This window comes from Zootoca vivipara, chromosome 3, assembly GCF_963506605.1.
Source record: "Zootoca vivipara chromosome 3, rZooViv1.1, whole genome shotgun sequence".
Taxonomy (NCBI): Eukaryota; Metazoa; Chordata; class Lepidosauria; order Squamata; family Lacertidae; genus Zootoca; species Zootoca vivipara.
The window spans coordinates 32,328,459-32,344,242 of NC_083278.1; the positions used below are offsets into that span (position 1 = coordinate 32,328,459).

General features: G+C 44.3%; 2 protein-coding genes across 3 annotated transcripts; both read left to right on the plus strand.

Moving 5' to 3' along the window:
- The first annotated feature begins 1,323 nt into the window (after positions 1-1,323).
- Positions 1,324-10,443, plus strand: LOC132591884 (uncharacterized). Its single transcript, XM_060272517.1, has 2 exons — positions 1,324-1,693; positions 10,043-10,443. Exons 1-2 carry the CDS (start codon positions 1,655-1,657, stop codon positions 10,136-10,138), a joined length of 135 nt encoding a protein of 44 aa, XP_060128500.1. The 5' UTR covers positions 1,324-1,654; the 3' UTR covers positions 10,139-10,443.
- Positions 10,141-14,875, plus strand: PTP4A1 (protein tyrosine phosphatase 4A1). Of its 2 annotated transcripts, none has more exons than XM_035109703.2 (5): positions 10,141-10,592; positions 11,752-11,844; positions 12,094-12,224; positions 12,711-12,785; positions 13,581-14,875. In XM_035109703.2, the coding sequence occupies exons 1-5, from the start codon at positions 10,488-10,490 to the stop codon at positions 13,696-13,698; spliced, it is 522 nt and encodes a 173-aa protein (XP_034965594.1). In that variant the 5' UTR covers positions 10,141-10,487; the 3' UTR covers positions 13,699-14,875. The 2 variants fall into 2 exon arrangements, with proteins under 2 accessions (XP_034965594.1, XP_060128499.1); XM_060272516.1 differs by having other exon boundaries at positions 10,454-10,592; positions 13,585-14,875.
- The last annotated feature ends 909 nt before the right edge of the window (positions 14,876-15,784 follow it).

Below are 15,784 nucleotides of genomic sequence, written 5' to 3' on the forward strand. Positions count from 1 at the left end.
TGAAGAGGGTGTGTGACATCCAGTTTGAGCCCCAGGCACCTCCCATTTTAGAATTTCAGCAGTACTTCCAGACATGGGCGTAGCCAGGATTTTTCTTGGGGGGGGGCAAGACTTTGTTAGGGGGAGCATAATCGATGTGATTGGTCAGTTAGCAGCTGCCCCTCTGCCCCACCCCTCCGGCTATGCTCATGCTTCCAGACGTATACTACAGTTGAAACAAAGTTGCTACAAAGCCGTCCAAGTTGTGGATAGACCTGAAATGTTTTCCCTCTCAGGCTTATCCTTATGGCTCTGCTTTTGTGCATGTTAAGTTTCATGGATCTCAACAGGACTTGCTCTGAAGTGCGTTTGTGCTGCAATTCTTCTTCTACAAACCAGATAGCAAGCAGCTATCTGTCAACATGGCAGTGTAAATTTACATTGCTTCAATTCAACAAAACTTTGCCAAGTCTTGTGGCACCTTTTTACCTCTTGACACAAGCACAGAAAACAACCTCAGAAGACGGCATCACGTTGGCAACCTCTGCTCTCTCTTATGTGCAACTCAAGGATTTGCCCCCGTGGAAGGCAGTTCATGAAATGGAAACTTCTCAACCTGCACGGAGTTCATGCCGCAGCAATACACTACACCTGTTAAACTTGTGAGGGTCCGCAACATTATTTATTTCTGAGCAGGTGGGGCGCGTGTGCGCGGGCTCTACTGCAACGCTAGGAGGGTTTCTCAAAGGGACTTAATACAGTCAGAAACACCCGCCTCTCAATGCAAGGACTTTTCAGATGAATTCCGGCTCTCGCCTTTCAAAGGCAAACAACCCAAGGGAGGCTCGCAGCGAGGACACCAATCAGGGCCGGCGCTTGCTTCGCTCCGCCCTTCTGCTGGCGCCACTTCCCCGCCCGCAGCCACCGCTTGCTCTTTCTACCAAACCAGTTCTCACCGGCTCCCTCCGCCTTTAGCCTCTTCCTTTCCCCCGCCCTTTCCCCCCCTCCCTTCTCATTTAAATCCCCGCCCACCGCCATACGCCTGACCATGGCCGCGCGCGCGCGCGCACGCTCGCTCTTCCGACGCCTCCAATTGGCCGGGCGGCGCCGCCGCCGCCGCTCGCGGAAGGCGTTTGTGACGCGGCAAACCTTCCGAGTTCCCCCCCTACCCTGCTTTTCGTAAAGGCAACGGGTTAGGGGTGGAGAGGAACGAGGCGGGGCGTCGCATGACACACGCGCGCGCGCCGGAGAGTGGGGCGGCGCTTAAGGACACCTCCGCCCACTCCGCCTTTCTGCTTGCCTTGCGCAGAAGAGCGCGCGAGGAGAGGCCCCGCCGCAGCTACTCCCCGAGCCCCTCCCACGCCCTGCCGCGTTTCCTTTCTGCCGTCAGAGCCGCGTTAGCAACACCACCACCACCGCCGCCGCTACCAGAAGCAGCAGCAGCAGCGACGAGAGCAAGAGGAGCTCCTCCTCCTCCTCGTGTCCGCGCGCGCGCCCCCCCTCTTCGGTCTCCTCCCCCCCGTCTCTCTTTCTCTCCCCCTCCGGCTCCTCCTCCACCCTGCATGGTCCATCGCCGCCGCCCTGCTCCGGCACCACCACCTCCGCGGCCGCCTCCGCTTCCCTCAGGCTCAGCTCCTTCTGCCCTCGGCGGTGGCGCCCTCAGCACCCAGGCCGTATGATCAGGCTACAGTCTTCAATGAGTAACCATATTCCTGTGAGTAACGGGCGACCCTCTCGCCGCCTCTAATCGCCGTTTTTCTACCCCCCTCTCCCCCCCTTCTCTCTTTCTCTCCCTCCATGTTCGTTTCTTTGTTCCTTGGGCCGCGACGGCGTTTCCATCAGGCAGGCGGGCATGTGGTGGAGGCCCCCCCCCTCCCAGCTGAGGCGCCGTCCTCTCAGGCGAGGCGGCGGCGGCACACAAAGCCTCCATTCTCCTCTGGAGGAGGGCGCCTCTCCCTCAACCTGTTCTTTCTCTGGGCTCCTTTTCCCACGTCGCTGTGAAAGCGGCGGCAGATGGCCGCGTCCTGACTCGATTGGCGCGCGGGACGTGACCATGGAGGGGAGGCATAGAGTGAGAGAAGGGGGCTTCGACGCCCTTTCCGAAGGAGGCGTCTGGGCGGGAGGCGGCGGCGTCGCCGCCACTGTCTGGAAGCGGCGGGCGGGCGGGGGTGTGTGTGTGTGTGAAGTAGGAGCCGCGCGGATGGAGGGAGCGAAGTAGCAGCTGGAACAAGCATCTCTTCGATGTTTGCTGTCGGTACGGAAGGGGGAGAGCGTCGGTTAGCCTACAAGCCCCACCGCCATGCTGCATGGGGGTGGGGGTTTACACGGCCCTCCCGCGCGCGCCACGTGCCCCCCGCTTCCTTTCAATCCGTTCCTGGCCCTTCGGGGGTCGTCTTTGCGGCGTGGCTCTCGACCTTTAGACCCCGTCGCGACGACGTGTCATTAGCCCGGTGCCCCTTTTTTTACGGGGTGCCGGGGTGGCGCCGCGCTGCTTTTTTGCGAGCCCACCTTGGGCCACCGGGCCGCGTGTATCCCCTGAAAGCCCCCGGCACCCCGTGGAACAGAGCAAGGATTGCCGGTGGCGGGTGGGGGAGAAGCAGGACACGCACACACACACGTACGTTGGTGAAATCGTGCCTGTTAAAATAGGGGAACAAGTGTATTCAATCGCAAATGACAGCCCCAACAATTCGCTTGTCTTAAAGAGGTTTCAGAAGGGACGCCGCGTGGAAAAAGCTTTGGGACAGTTCTTAATGAATAGTCATTAGCCGCCTCTGGGTGACTGCAGCTGCGTTAAAAAAAGGCCAGTCCGCCCTTGGTGCCTACCCCTGCCCAAGAGATGCACCCGATCCTAGGCAGCGCGAATGAAGCACGCCTGATTCCCCCCCCCCCCCGAATTGTATCAATGGGCTTAGGGCTTCGCTGTGAGTCGTGACTCCGTTTACGCCAGTCTGGGGAAAGGAAGCGGGGGCGTTTCTCTCCACCCCTTGCTGCGTGGCTCGGTTCGTTGAGGTGAGGAAAGGAAACAAGTCAATACATGTCCCGGCCGCTACCTGGCCACGGGGGGCGGCTATTGCGCTTCCGAGTGTGACTCACCACTGGGTTGTGCGGGGGGGGGGGAGTTGAAGGGAGAGTGGAGAGGACATCTGACGCGGCTGGGTCAGTGTGGCTTTCCCGTCTCACTGCTGTCTGCATGCAGATGACGAGCACGCTGCTTCCCGCTCACGCTGCAGTCACACGCCGGAAGTAGGTGGAGGAACCGCAAAAGAGGACGCGATCGGGGCAAAAAAATTTTTTTGCCATGTTTCCTTCGCAGTCAGTTGCTAGGGTGGGAAGAGAGTGACAGTCTGGAACACGACCTCCTGTCTGCTTTGTTAGGGAGACCCTGTCACTTAGGCTGAGGAAGCATGTACTTGTGTGTCATGTGAGAAGCATATTAAGTGTCAAGAAAGGTGATGTGGTTTATAGGTTTTGAGTTAACAAGGCAATCTTTCGGCTGAGTCACAGGATTGTATTTACTGTAATTTGGAACATCCTGGTAAGTTTGTTTATATGAGGCCATGATGTGCTGTAAGTCAAAGAGGACTTGAATCCCCCCCCCGAAGTATTCTCCCCCCCCCCCGGAAAAAAATCAAGTTATTTTCTACACACTTGGGGAATGGTTGCTTTGCATATTTTTTCAAAGTAATCTCTAAAATCAATAACCAATAAATTTCTGAAATAGTTAAGATGTCCACATCCTGTGCTCGACTGTTTTTGAGACTCCATACAAATGTTTTGGCTACTCAAGAAAAATGGTAAAAGCTATAATTGGCTAAACGACAGTGATAATGATCTTTTTTCGTGGAACAGGGTGCACCATAATCAATCCAGATTCATTTTGTAAGCAGAAATTAGAACCTAATCGAAATTAGTGGGGATTTGTAAAGATACATTGAACAGTTCTTAAATCTAAAATATCCTTGGAGACTGGAGGAGTGTCTACTGCTGGCTGTCTTTTGCTGTAGCCTGAATTCTTAACTGGAGGAGGCAGTTATTCATGTATCATGAAATGGCTACTATGCCTGCTCATTGATTCAGGCACCTGCCCCATCTCAATTCCAGAGCTTCCACCTCCTCAGAAGTTCCTTCTGTTATTCCTCCTCCTTGTCATTTGTCACTTTCTCTTCCCATTTCATCTACTTCTTGCACCTTCCCACACACGTCTAATCAAGCTACTTTTCTGCAGTTCTCAATGCTAGCTAATCTTGGTTTCTTCCTATGGTTCTAGGCAGTTTCCAATGACTTTCCAGCCATTTCATGCTCTACAGCTCACTTGCTTGTCCTGATGCTTTTGAGTGTGATTGCTAGTGCAGGATGTGGGGAGGAAATGGGAAGAACCTAAAGTGGCTGTGTTCAAGAAATACATATGCTATTTAGTTTGAAAGACTTTAGGACTCTTCACAACATGGCAGAAGCTGTTTTACCATCAAAAATCTGCCCAAAGCCCAAAGTTGTTGTCATATGTCTAAATGTAGCAACTTTAGTTTCAGTAGGACTTGGAGCGGGCTTGTTTGTAATAGATTCTCTGTTGCAGTAACACTTGGAACATGTAGTTCAGGTAGGCAAATACCATGCAGAGTTGGCACATAGAAAGTGTTCAAATTTCTTTTTTAGCTTCATAGCCTTCAATTTCTTCTCTCCTTTTCTTTGTGTTCTATTGCTACAGTGTTCTTTTAAAAGTGGTTCTGTTAGGTTTATGTGCTGCCCTTTTATCTTAACTGTACTTTTAAGAAGTTCTTGTATTTAAAAGTACTGGGTTGTCTCCAGGGCTGTCTTTCCATGAACAGAAGGCTCTGGTGATTTAAATGATTTAACCCTTGCTCTTCTGCAGCACTCCTCACCACCCATCCTAAATAAAGCCATACACACACCACCTCTATTGTAGATTGGGACAGGAACTCCAGAGGAAAGGGGAGGATCATCAGCAAGAAGCGCCACCTTCACGCATTTAAGGGGCAGGAATTTATACTGAATCAAACCCACCAGTGAACAGAAGGACTGTTGGCTACATTGAGGTTCCTTCTGTGGAGGTTCTCATATTTGGGGAGTAGGCAAAAAATAAATTGCTCCCACACTTAAGTGGGCAGAACTCTGCCCTGGGCATCTCTGGATCCCACCATTATCGTTAATTGTTATGTTCAATATTATATGAATTGGCTGTTTTATATTGCTTACAGTGTGCAATCATACATTGCCCAGAGAACCACTGTAATGAGGTGACAACACATGCAATAAATAAAATTTTAAACAAGAGGCATGCACATAGAAGACAGGCATGGATGCTGTTTAAAAAACAGCATCTTGAGACCATTCCATACTATATATAAGAATGGGGAAATGCTTCCTGCAGTTTTTCCAAACACTACTTAAAACAAATCTGTCTGATTAGGAATCTCCTTTCTTGTTCATTAAGACTTTAATCAAACTGGTGATCCTAAATATTGCAGGCCAGTGAGAATTTCAGGATGGGAGAGAATGTCAGTTCTAAGATCATTTCTCAATTAAAAAATGCAACAACTTTTGGAGTTTAACAGTTGCTGTGATTCCAGTGAGTGTATATGTCTTATCTGAGTCAGTTTGTTCCTTGGAAAAATATGTAAGTAGCAAGATGTTCAAATTAAAACACAGAAGCAGACTGTACTAGTTCTAGATCCACACCCCATATCAGAACATAAAGTTTTCAAGCACACAGTACATCAAAGTGTGTAAATTTTGTTCTGTGAGTTGAGAATTGCCTGCAGATGGCATTACTAGAGAAGACAAAATTTGATCTCTTGGATTAACTGATCAATATGAGTAGCTTGTTTGGAAAGAGCCAGGATTCCTTCTTTCTGTATAGTCAAAAGCCAAGAATGTGGTTTGGATGGTGTTAGATGATGGGCAGCTCATGTGAAAATTATTTACTCTTCTGTTGTTGAAATATCGATAGTATTTTTAAAAATGCAGTGTCTTTTGTTTCTATGTAGAATGCACAGTGTTTAGAAGTTTCATGATATATGGAAACTGACTGTTCTTGAGTTTCATCAAAATAAAGTTGGCATACTCATGAGAATTCAATGCTGCTTGGGTTTGTTTCTATAACCATGACAACTCAGCTGCCTTGGCCTGAAAAAGAGTTATCTTTAAGAGCATCTGTGGGTGCAGCTGTTTGGGGGCACTAGATATTTATTTGGTGTTGGCTCATATTAAACCCTTTATCTGCACTCCCTTCACCCTGCCTTCAGATAAGCCCTACCTTGTGGCTCAGAATTGACATGGTAGTATTATAGGGTAGTTATTGTTCTGGCAAAAATAAGTAAATGGAGGAATTGGTGTCTTATTACAACTGTTTTATTAAATGGGGGTGTGGGGGAAATAATCACACTTCATGAATAAGATACAGTTTGAAAATGAAGCAGTCTAAAGCATCCTTCCCCAATACAGTGCCCTCCAGATGTTGCTGGACTATAACTTGCATTGGCTTCTACTACCGTGTTTCTCCTAAAATAAGACGTGCCTACAAAATAAGCCATGGCAGGATTTTTTTGAGTTTAAAAAATATAAGACATACCCCCAAAATAAGCCGTACTGGGTAGTGGTGGGAGCAGGTCTGGATGGCACTTCCATTAGTAAGAGGAAAAGGAAGATGCCTGTCGGTGCAGCACGAAGCCCCGACCCCGCAGGACCCAGAGAGAGGTGAAGCCCTGGGACCCGACAGGAGCCTCAACGCGCGCCACGCGAAGCCCCAGCAGGAGCTTTTGCGCGCGGTGTGCGAAGCCGCAGGACTCGGAAGGACCCGGCAGCAGGCTCAGTGGGCGGCGCGCGAAGCCGCAGCTGCCGGCAGCAGCCTCAGCCGCACCGTGTTGTGTTGCGCGAAGCCGCAGGACACGGCAGCGGGCGGCGCGCAAAGCCGCAGCAGCCGGCCTCAGCCGCGCCGCGTGATGCCCCAGTACCTGGCAGCGGGCGGCGCACGAAGCTGCAGGAGCCAGCAGCAGCCTCAGCCGTGCTGTGTGAAGCCCTGGGACCCGGCAGCGGGCGGCGCGCGAAGCTGCAGCAGCCGGCAGCAGCCTCAGCCGCGCTGTGTGAAGCCCTGGGACCCGGCAGCGGGCGGCGCGCGAAGCTGCAGCCGCCGGCAGCAGCCTCAGCCGCACTGCGTGAAGCCCCAGGACCCGGCAGCAGGCTTAATAATGCTGTACCATACTTAATACGGTAAAAAAATAAGACATCCCCTGAAAATAAGCCGTGATGTTTTTTTTTTTTCCAGGAAGAATAAATATAAGATGTGTCTTATTTTAGGAGAAACACGGTAGCATGATCAGGGATGTTATAGTTCAACAATCTCTGAAGGGCACCAGGTTAAGGAAGATACTATATTTTTGTTGAACAATTTTGATTCATAATTTCAGCTGTGGTAGTATGGTAGAAAAGTAGCGCAAACCTGTCTTGTCCTCATAACAATCTTGTGAGGCATATTTAGCTCAGAGTTTATTGGCTGACCGAAGATCAGCTTTTTAGTAAATTGTGGGTTAGGATCATAGTTGGTTTTGCTTTAAAGTCCACTGTCCACTATCACACTGATTGTAATTGTATAGAGACTGTATGCTAGTGGAATGTCACTCTGGTTGAAAGTATTCACTAATGCTGTTACATGGCCTTTCCTCAGTAATAATTGCACTGGCCCTGTGTGATCTACAAAATGGCCATTCCATTTCTTTTCTCCATAGCTCTTGGATCTACCAGTACCGTGTTTCTCATATTATAAGACACGTCTTATATTTATTTTTTCCTCAAAAAACCCCCACTATGGCTTATTTTCAAGGGATGTCTTATTTTTTTCCTCCTCCTCCTGCTGCAGCCGGCATTGCTGCTGCGTCTATCAATAGCTATGTCTTATTTTCGGGGTATGGCTTATATTCCTTGAATGCTTAAAAATCCTGCTATGGATTATTTTATGGGTATGTCTTAAAATATGAGAAACAGGGTACTAATTGATTCTCATCTTGTGATTTCAACTGAATGGCCTTCAACCTTGTAAAGTTGAAATTGTGTGTTTTGTGAGTGACCTGTATAGCTTATAATTCTTTAGGTGCATGTGTTAATGGAACTTGCTTAATTTGATCAAGCTTTAAAACTTCTGTAAAAACTTACATGAAACAATCAGATTACTGTATTTTTCTGTGTATAACATGCCCCCGTGTAAAAGACGCCCCCTATTTTTTGGGACTCAACATTAAGAAAATTGGGGAAGATTGCCCCTGTGTATAAGACTACCCCCCATTTAACTTTTTTTAAAGTTAAAAAAATCCATGGAAAAGTACGGTATGCCTTGGAGCATGCCTTGTTTTTCCCCACAGCAGTATGCTGCAAACTTGCAATCCCTGGTTAACCATCCTACTGTGTGTGTCTGCAGTGGGAAAACTTGTTTACTTGGAGTTATTTGATTTCAACCTCTGTGGTACGGTATAATGGTAGTTGTTGCAGGAAAGATTTGCCATACTTTTGCATGTATAAGACTAGGTTTCCCCCTAAAAATAATGTTAAAAAACAGGGGTTGTCTAATACACGGGGGTCATCTTCTCCCATTTTCATAAATTTGAGTCCCCAAAAATAGGGATAGTGTTATACACGGGGGCATGTTATACACTGAAAAATTCAGCAATTCTCCCAGTAGTGAACATTGCTTTAGTAAAACTATTTTCCTCATCTTGAACGAGGAGGCTACTTGGAACTTCCCATTTACTGGCTTAACTGCCAGTGGCCATGAAACCCCCTGAATGGTAAAAAGCTATATCATGAACAGTGTTATAATCACACTGAAATTCCTGTAGGTGGCTTGCTTCTAACCATGCAAACCAGTGTTTTTGATAAGCCCTTTAAGACCCATAGGCAGGACCCTGAAGAGAGTAGATGCACCATCTAGTGCTTTCCTTGCCATTAAATCTGTATTATTGAAGTGTCCTCCTTCAGCATGCAAACTCTTGATGCAAGCTGCTGATACCCAGCCTAAGTAAATTGAGTTCATTGGCATTTTCCCTCTGTTAAGCACTTCATCATTTTAATAACTCTTCTGAATTAAGTTTGTGTCAGGTTTAATGCTGGTTTTACTTAGAAAAATAAGTTGCATATCACATTCCAGTTTGGATTTCGTTTTTAAACCTTATTAATGCCACTCTTGCAAATAATATTTCCCTGGATGGTCATCCATCCTGTTTCACTCACCTGTGTCATTTCTCCTCCCTCCTCTGAAAACTTGGCAAATGCTATACAGCAGCTGCCATCTCCTACAAAAAGGAACTATAACCTGTTCCTGTCTTAAATAGCCAATGCAATGCTCACCAGGGGCTACAGTTACCAGAGTTCAGGTCTCTGGTTATCTGTGGGGTTGTGGGTTACCATAGGGCTAACCTTATTCACAGGATTGTTAATAAGTCATAAAACACCACAAATGTTGCCTCCAACATTTGTGTAATGTATACATGTTGTAATAAACAGGGTTTCCTTTGGGAGGCTATGTGACAAGCTTCTTTAGACCTCTACACTCCTTAACTTTGGAAGGAAAACTTCCTGCACCTCCTGCAGAATGGAAGTGATCCAGAACAAAGGTCTATTCTTGATACTAATAACTTGAGTTTGCCACCACTTGGGAGACAGACAGAGAACTGTCAGTCTTCCTGAATGCTATTTTTAAATTAACCTGAGGAATTGCAAGGATGATCAAAATATCTGCAATACAGTAAAGTAGGTTTTCTTATTTTAGAAGAAAAAAGTTTGTCTAAATCAGGCATAGCAAACCCCTATAGGGTTTTGTTTGGGACTACAATTCCCATCATCCCTGACCACTGGTCATGTTAGCTAGGGATGATGGGAATTGTAGTCCCAAACATCTGGAGGGCTTTAGTTTGCTTATGCCTGGTCTAAATTAAGGAAAGTCTCAATATTGGTGGTTCAGTCCTTTATGTTACCTTTACCCAATAATAAGCTATTTGTAAGATACCTGTTCAGTCACTGACAAATGTACTCTTCTTTTTTCCTCTCTTTGCAGCAGTTCTGTGGTGTTCTTGGTCACACATTTATGGAGTTTCTGAAGGGCAGTGGGGACTACTGCCAGGCACAGCACGGCCTCTATGCAGACAAGTGAACTATAGAAATTGATTACTACTCCACCAAGAAGCCCCCTTAAGAGTGGTTACCAGAATAAGACGTGTTGAGTTGAAATTGGCAGAGCATTTTACAAAGGAGTTCAGACCTGAATGGGGTAGCCTTGCTGCACTGCCTTTCTCTTTGCCTCAGTATTACAGGATTGAAGAATTGCTGCTTCTTGTTTAGGAGGTTCATTTCATTTCCCATTGCTCCCAACTTCATGCTTGTCAGCACTGGAAACTTCAAGTGGCTTTTAGTGGAGTAGGCTTCGGTTTCTCCCAATCAATTCTGCTAGGTTTTTTTTTTAAAATAGTATTGGTCTTGTTGGACGTTTTAACTAAATTAACATGGCCCGAATGAACCGCCCAGCTCCTGTGGAAATCACTTACAAGAATATGAGATTCCTTATCACTCACAATCCAACCAATGCAACCTTAAACAAGTTCATAGAGGTAAGAGTTCTTGAGTGGGAGGCTTATGTTAATTTTTGTAATGTTGAAAAATTTGATATAACAGTATTACTGAAATTTCCCTTAGAATAATGTATTACTGAAATTTGTCTCTGACCATTGAGTTGACTACCAACATGGTGATCTGTTAGGAGTTAATTTAACCTTATTTCTTTCTTTTACACCACCATTCAGTCATTCCCAATACAGATTTCCTTATTGCATAGTAGTTGCATGTTCAAGAATTCCTCAAAACTGCATTTAGGTTTTTACTTGTGATTACTGCAGGGGTGTTCAGCTTTGCTTAGTGTGGTGCAGTTGCACCATGCTACGTGTAGGTAAAGCTCTGAGCTGGTATAGTATAGTGACTAAGAGACTGAGCTGTGAGTCAGTTTTTAGCTCAAACCTCTGCTCTCCCATGAACTCTAGATCACCATAAATATGCCCTACACATTCAAATGTCAGTATTATCTCAAATCTATCTAGCATATGAGGATGGGAGGAACTAGATTACTGTACTTTACAGGATTATGATGAGGATTACAAACAGATAATGCAAATGAAGCACTTTGAACAATTGAAAGTGTTAAACTAATGTTACAGGGCAGAGGAGGGCAACCAGAATAATCAAGTGGATAGAGCTCTACTTTCAGAGGTAATATGTGAATACCACTTGCTGGAAACTTCAAGAGAAGAGAATGCTCTTGAGCTTAGGTCCTGCTTATGGGCATCTGGTCGGCCACTGTGAGAACATGATGTTAGACTAGATCAGGCATCCCCAAACTGCGGCCCTCCAGATGTTTTGGCCTACAACTCCCATGATCCCTGGCCTAGCTAACAGGACCAGTGGTCAGGGATGATGGGAATTGTAGTCCAAAACATCTGGAGAGCCGAAGTTTGGGGATGCCTGGACTAGATGGACCTGTGGCCTCATCCAGCAGGTGGTTCTTATGTTCTTAAATGTACTCCTGCCCACTTGAATTGCTCTGCTATACTTCTGGTCTTTTTAGATATTTAAGTGGTGCTGATTGAAGAGGTGAAATGCAATAATTATAGGTCTTCTGAACAGCCTCTGTATTTGAAATTATTCACAAAATTGCAATAGCCTGGGCATGAACATCAACACGGTATCATTAAGATATGTATCACCCTCTCTCCTTAGGAACTTAAGAAGTATGGAGTTACTACAGTAGTAAGAGTATGTGAAGCCACTTATGATACTGCTCCAGTAGAGAAAGAAGGCATTCAGGTCTTGGTGAGTAGCTTATTAAAAAGATAACATTAGCCATAGGATTTTTTAATTTCTATGGTGCAAGTGAGTGAACATGGAGGGGGAAATAATGCAGGTTGTGGTAATCTGGCCTTAAGATTTCTATGGATGTTTTAAAGTGAGAGAAGAAACTCAAATCAGGCAGTGATTTGCTAACTGTAAGACAAATTAAGAAGTACTATTCTAGGATATGTGGAAGTTTAGGTAAGAAATTATTCACTTCATGCATTCCAGGATTGGCCCTTTGATGACGGAGCACCACCATCTATCCAGATTGTTGATGATTGGCTAAACCTCCTAAAAGTTAAATTCCGTGAAGAGCCTGGTTGTTGCATTGCTGTACACTGTGTTGCTGGTCTTGGAAGGTAAACAGAACTCCAAAAGGCTATCTGCTCTTGACTTCTGTACCAAACATCGATTTCATTAGCTAGTCTTACCGAGGTGGGGAATAGCTTGTAGCAAGTTACAGCTGTATGTGTATTATTGTTTTTTCAAATCAATGAAGCTTTGACTAATGAGAGATTGCAGCCCATATATCTGGTGAATTAGCTCTTGAACAGAGTGTTAACAGGGAACCTGTATATTTGCACTAATCTGAGCAAGGAGATCACTATTTGTAACAGTGAATGGCAGCTTTTGTGTTCCTCAAGCACCAGTTTATGATTTTGGGTAATATAATACAGTTTGCATATGCTATTAATAAAATTCACTATATCCATCAGATGTTTGCAGGGCAAAAGTATAAGTGTGTGATGAAATAGTTGTTTGGGTCTACAAAATGGGAGAAAATGACTAACCACACTGTAATATTGGGAAACATTCTGCAACATGTGTTCTTTCCCCTCCACCAGAGCACCTGTATTAGTTGCCCTTGCACTCATTGAATGTGGAATGAAGTATGAGGATGCAGTGCAGTTCATAAGACAGTAAGTATTAAGCATCTGCCTTGTACATACTTGCCAATGACAATTAGGAAAACCTTAAATTCCATACTTCAAAAAGTGTTGCTTTTTGTTGGCTAGGACCACATGCAACACAAAGCCTAAGCATCTGGCTATTTTTAATACTTCTCTAGCCCCTCTTCCCGTGTATGAATGCTGTGTCCCTGCAAATCGGCCAGTGCCTGGAGAGATTTTAAAGTCCTAGTCTAATAGTGGATTGTACAAGAGAAGGCAAAAAGAATAAATATGAAGGCTGAAGCTACAGTAGAAGTGGAATTGTAGGTGTGGCTTTAAAGCAAAACCATTAAGGGCAAGAGAAGTTAACATAAATAACAAACCAGAATTCTACACCCCACCCCATCCCGGTTAAAAATAGTTCAAAAAGAGTCTCAGATTACCTAAATTATTTTTAAAGTCTGAATGATATATTTACCTGGTGCCAAAGAAGATTGCAAAGATGGCAGCTTGACACGCCTCCTTGGAAAGGCTATTCCATAACTGGGTACTACTAGAAAGACTCTCCCTGGCAGTTGCTTGGCACATTTCATTCAGCAAGCACAGGTCCTTGGAAGATCATTTTTAAAGTTCAGATGAATGACAGAATTTCAGTACAAAGTGAAAACTTGTTTTTACAAGGAGGGTGGGGATTCTGTTCTTGCTAGGACATTTATAAAGAAACAAAAACTATCTTAAGCATATAATACTTGATCACAAGTGAAGTAGTGTTACTTTCAGCACTCATAATTACGGTAACATGTTCAATATTTGAATGTTTTGTAGGAAGCGCCGTGGAGCCTTTAACAGCAAGCAGCTTCTCTATTTGGAGAAATATCGTCCGAAAATGCGACTGCGTTTTAAAGATTCAAATGGTCACCGTAACAACTGTTGTATTCAGTAAAAACCAAGCTGCCTATGTTTCTGGCTTTGGAAGTAGAAGATGAAATCTATAATTGGGCAGGTTACATGGAAAACTACATGTATGTCTTAAAACAAGTTACATGAAGCTTCTATAGGTGTAGGCCACAATGTTGGCAGGAGAACAACTTTGTTTAGATTATGGTGATTATGATCTTTTTAGTACATGAAATATACTTGGCCTTTCAAAATGTCTTATTAGTAATTTGTATCATTAAACTATCCTTAATCATGCATTTCAGGTTTTTTTCCATCACAGTCCCAGTAGTCAAATCTACCATGACATGTGTAGAGATTAGGTGCCAAAAGCCCAACACACTATTTCTGTTTACCACAGTGTAGTTCTTAGTAACTACAGCTATCTGGACCTTTGCCCTATTAGCAGCTGTCTTCTGTTTTGTAGATAGGGCTTCATAGAATAATCTGCCTATTCACAATATTTTGTCTTTCACAATCACACTAGAATGAGTATCAGGATTTTCACACAATTAACTCAATTACTTCTGGTACCCTAAACTTTTGTTTGACCCTCTTCATTCACCTACATTCTCTGGTTAACTCATAGAAAATAATCCTTCACGCTGTACAGAAGCACACAAGTCTTTAATGTCTCCAGACAAAAAAGCCTTACAGTTAAATATTGGCACTAAATGTGCAACTTAGCAAAGGGCCTGTGAAAGGATGAGAGGGGACTAATAAATACTTCTAGTAAAATGTTGCCTTTTGTCTTGTGCAGGAAGTGTAGAATATGCCCTTTAGTAAATAATTTTTTAATGTAGAAATGCTTTATTGTAGCTGAACACTCTTAATCATACATTTCTGAAGATCTTGTAATTTCTTTTATTGTACTTCTTGAAAGTTGTTTACCAACTATTGCTTTGTTAGAAGTGATTTCGTTTTGTTTTTTCTTGAGTTTCTGCCATGAATTTGGCAGACCTCTGTAATATTTTGTATGCCTTTTGACCTGCGTAACTTAATATTTGGATACTTGATAATTTGTTATGTAATTGATAAAATGGTGGTGTGTATTAATGTTAAACCATATATTTATACTGTTTTGGGAATGTGTGGTTATAGTACTGTGGGAGAAATAATTTGCCAGTGTTCACCAGCTTGTAAAATCTAGTGTGAGAGCTCATCTAAATAAACTCAAAACTGCATTGCAGTGTACCTGGAATTTTTTATTTGGGGCAGGGGAGAGTACGGAAGCGCTCTGATTTACAGCTTCGGTAAATATATTTGAAGTGGAAATCGGTTTAAGAAGCATATTCATTTCCCTCTGGTAAATACATGATGGGTTCTGTGTGTGGGGGGGGGTGTAACTGAATTTGTTCTTAGTAAGTAACATGGTTCAGAAAAACATGGAAGCATTAAGCGTTTTTCAGTAAACTTGTTATATTTGTAACATAAAATGGGTTTATTATTACTTAATTTATATTGTTCTGCAAAGCAACACTGAATATTTAAAAACCAGTAATTTAACTGTATATGGTACACACCATTCTTCAGAGCTTGGATCATGAACATGCAAGTAACATTTTACCATCTACCGGTATTTCAGTATATTTCTCCCAAGACACACAAGGCAGCAACACTTTTATCAGGACAAATGCATTGGAAGCAACTTAATGTGCTGGATTCTTTGAGCAAGTTCTTTAGCGACATGTTGAATCTAAGGACCAAACATCCTTAGGAAACCACAAGTTCTGTGTTTACAATTCAAAGTTTTGACTTTGGCATAGAAAGCCCTACATTAACAGTCCCGAATACTTGAAAGATTGCCGCCTCTTAATACAGTGGAACCTCGGTTTACGAATTTTCGGTTTACGAACACCGCGGCCCCATCTGGAATGGATTAATCCACTTTCCATTACTTTCAATGGGAAAGTTAGCTTCAGTTTATGAACAGACTTCCAGAACCAATTACACCCATGCTTCGGGTTAAGTACGCTTCAGGTTGAGTACTCCGCGGACCCGTCTGGAACGGATTAATCCACTTTCCATTATTTTCAATGGAAAAGTTCGCTTCAGTTTATGAACGCTTCAGTTTAAGTACTCCGTGGACCGTC

Excerpts from the sequence above, each read along its gene's own strand:
- LOC132591884 (XM_060272517.1), top strand. The coding sequence starts at position 1,655 with ATGATCAGGCTACAGTCTTCAATGAGTAACCATATTCCT. Across the intron at positions 1,694-10,042 it reads CAATGAGTAACCATATTCCT|CAGTTCTGTGGTGTTCTTGG; the intron begins GTGAGTAACGGG and ends CTCTCTTTGCAG.
- PTP4A1 (XM_060272516.1), top strand. The coding sequence starts at position 10,488 with ATGGCCCGAATGAACCGCCCAGCTCCTGTGGAAATCACTTACAAGAAT. Across the intron at positions 10,593-11,751 it reads CCTTAAACAAGTTCATAGAG|GAACTTAAGAAGTATGGAGT; the intron begins GTAAGAGTTCTT and ends CTCTCTCCTTAG. Across the intron at positions 11,845-12,093 it reads AAGAAGGCATTCAGGTCTTG|GATTGGCCCTTTGATGACGG; the intron begins GTGAGTAGCTTA and ends CATGCATTCCAG.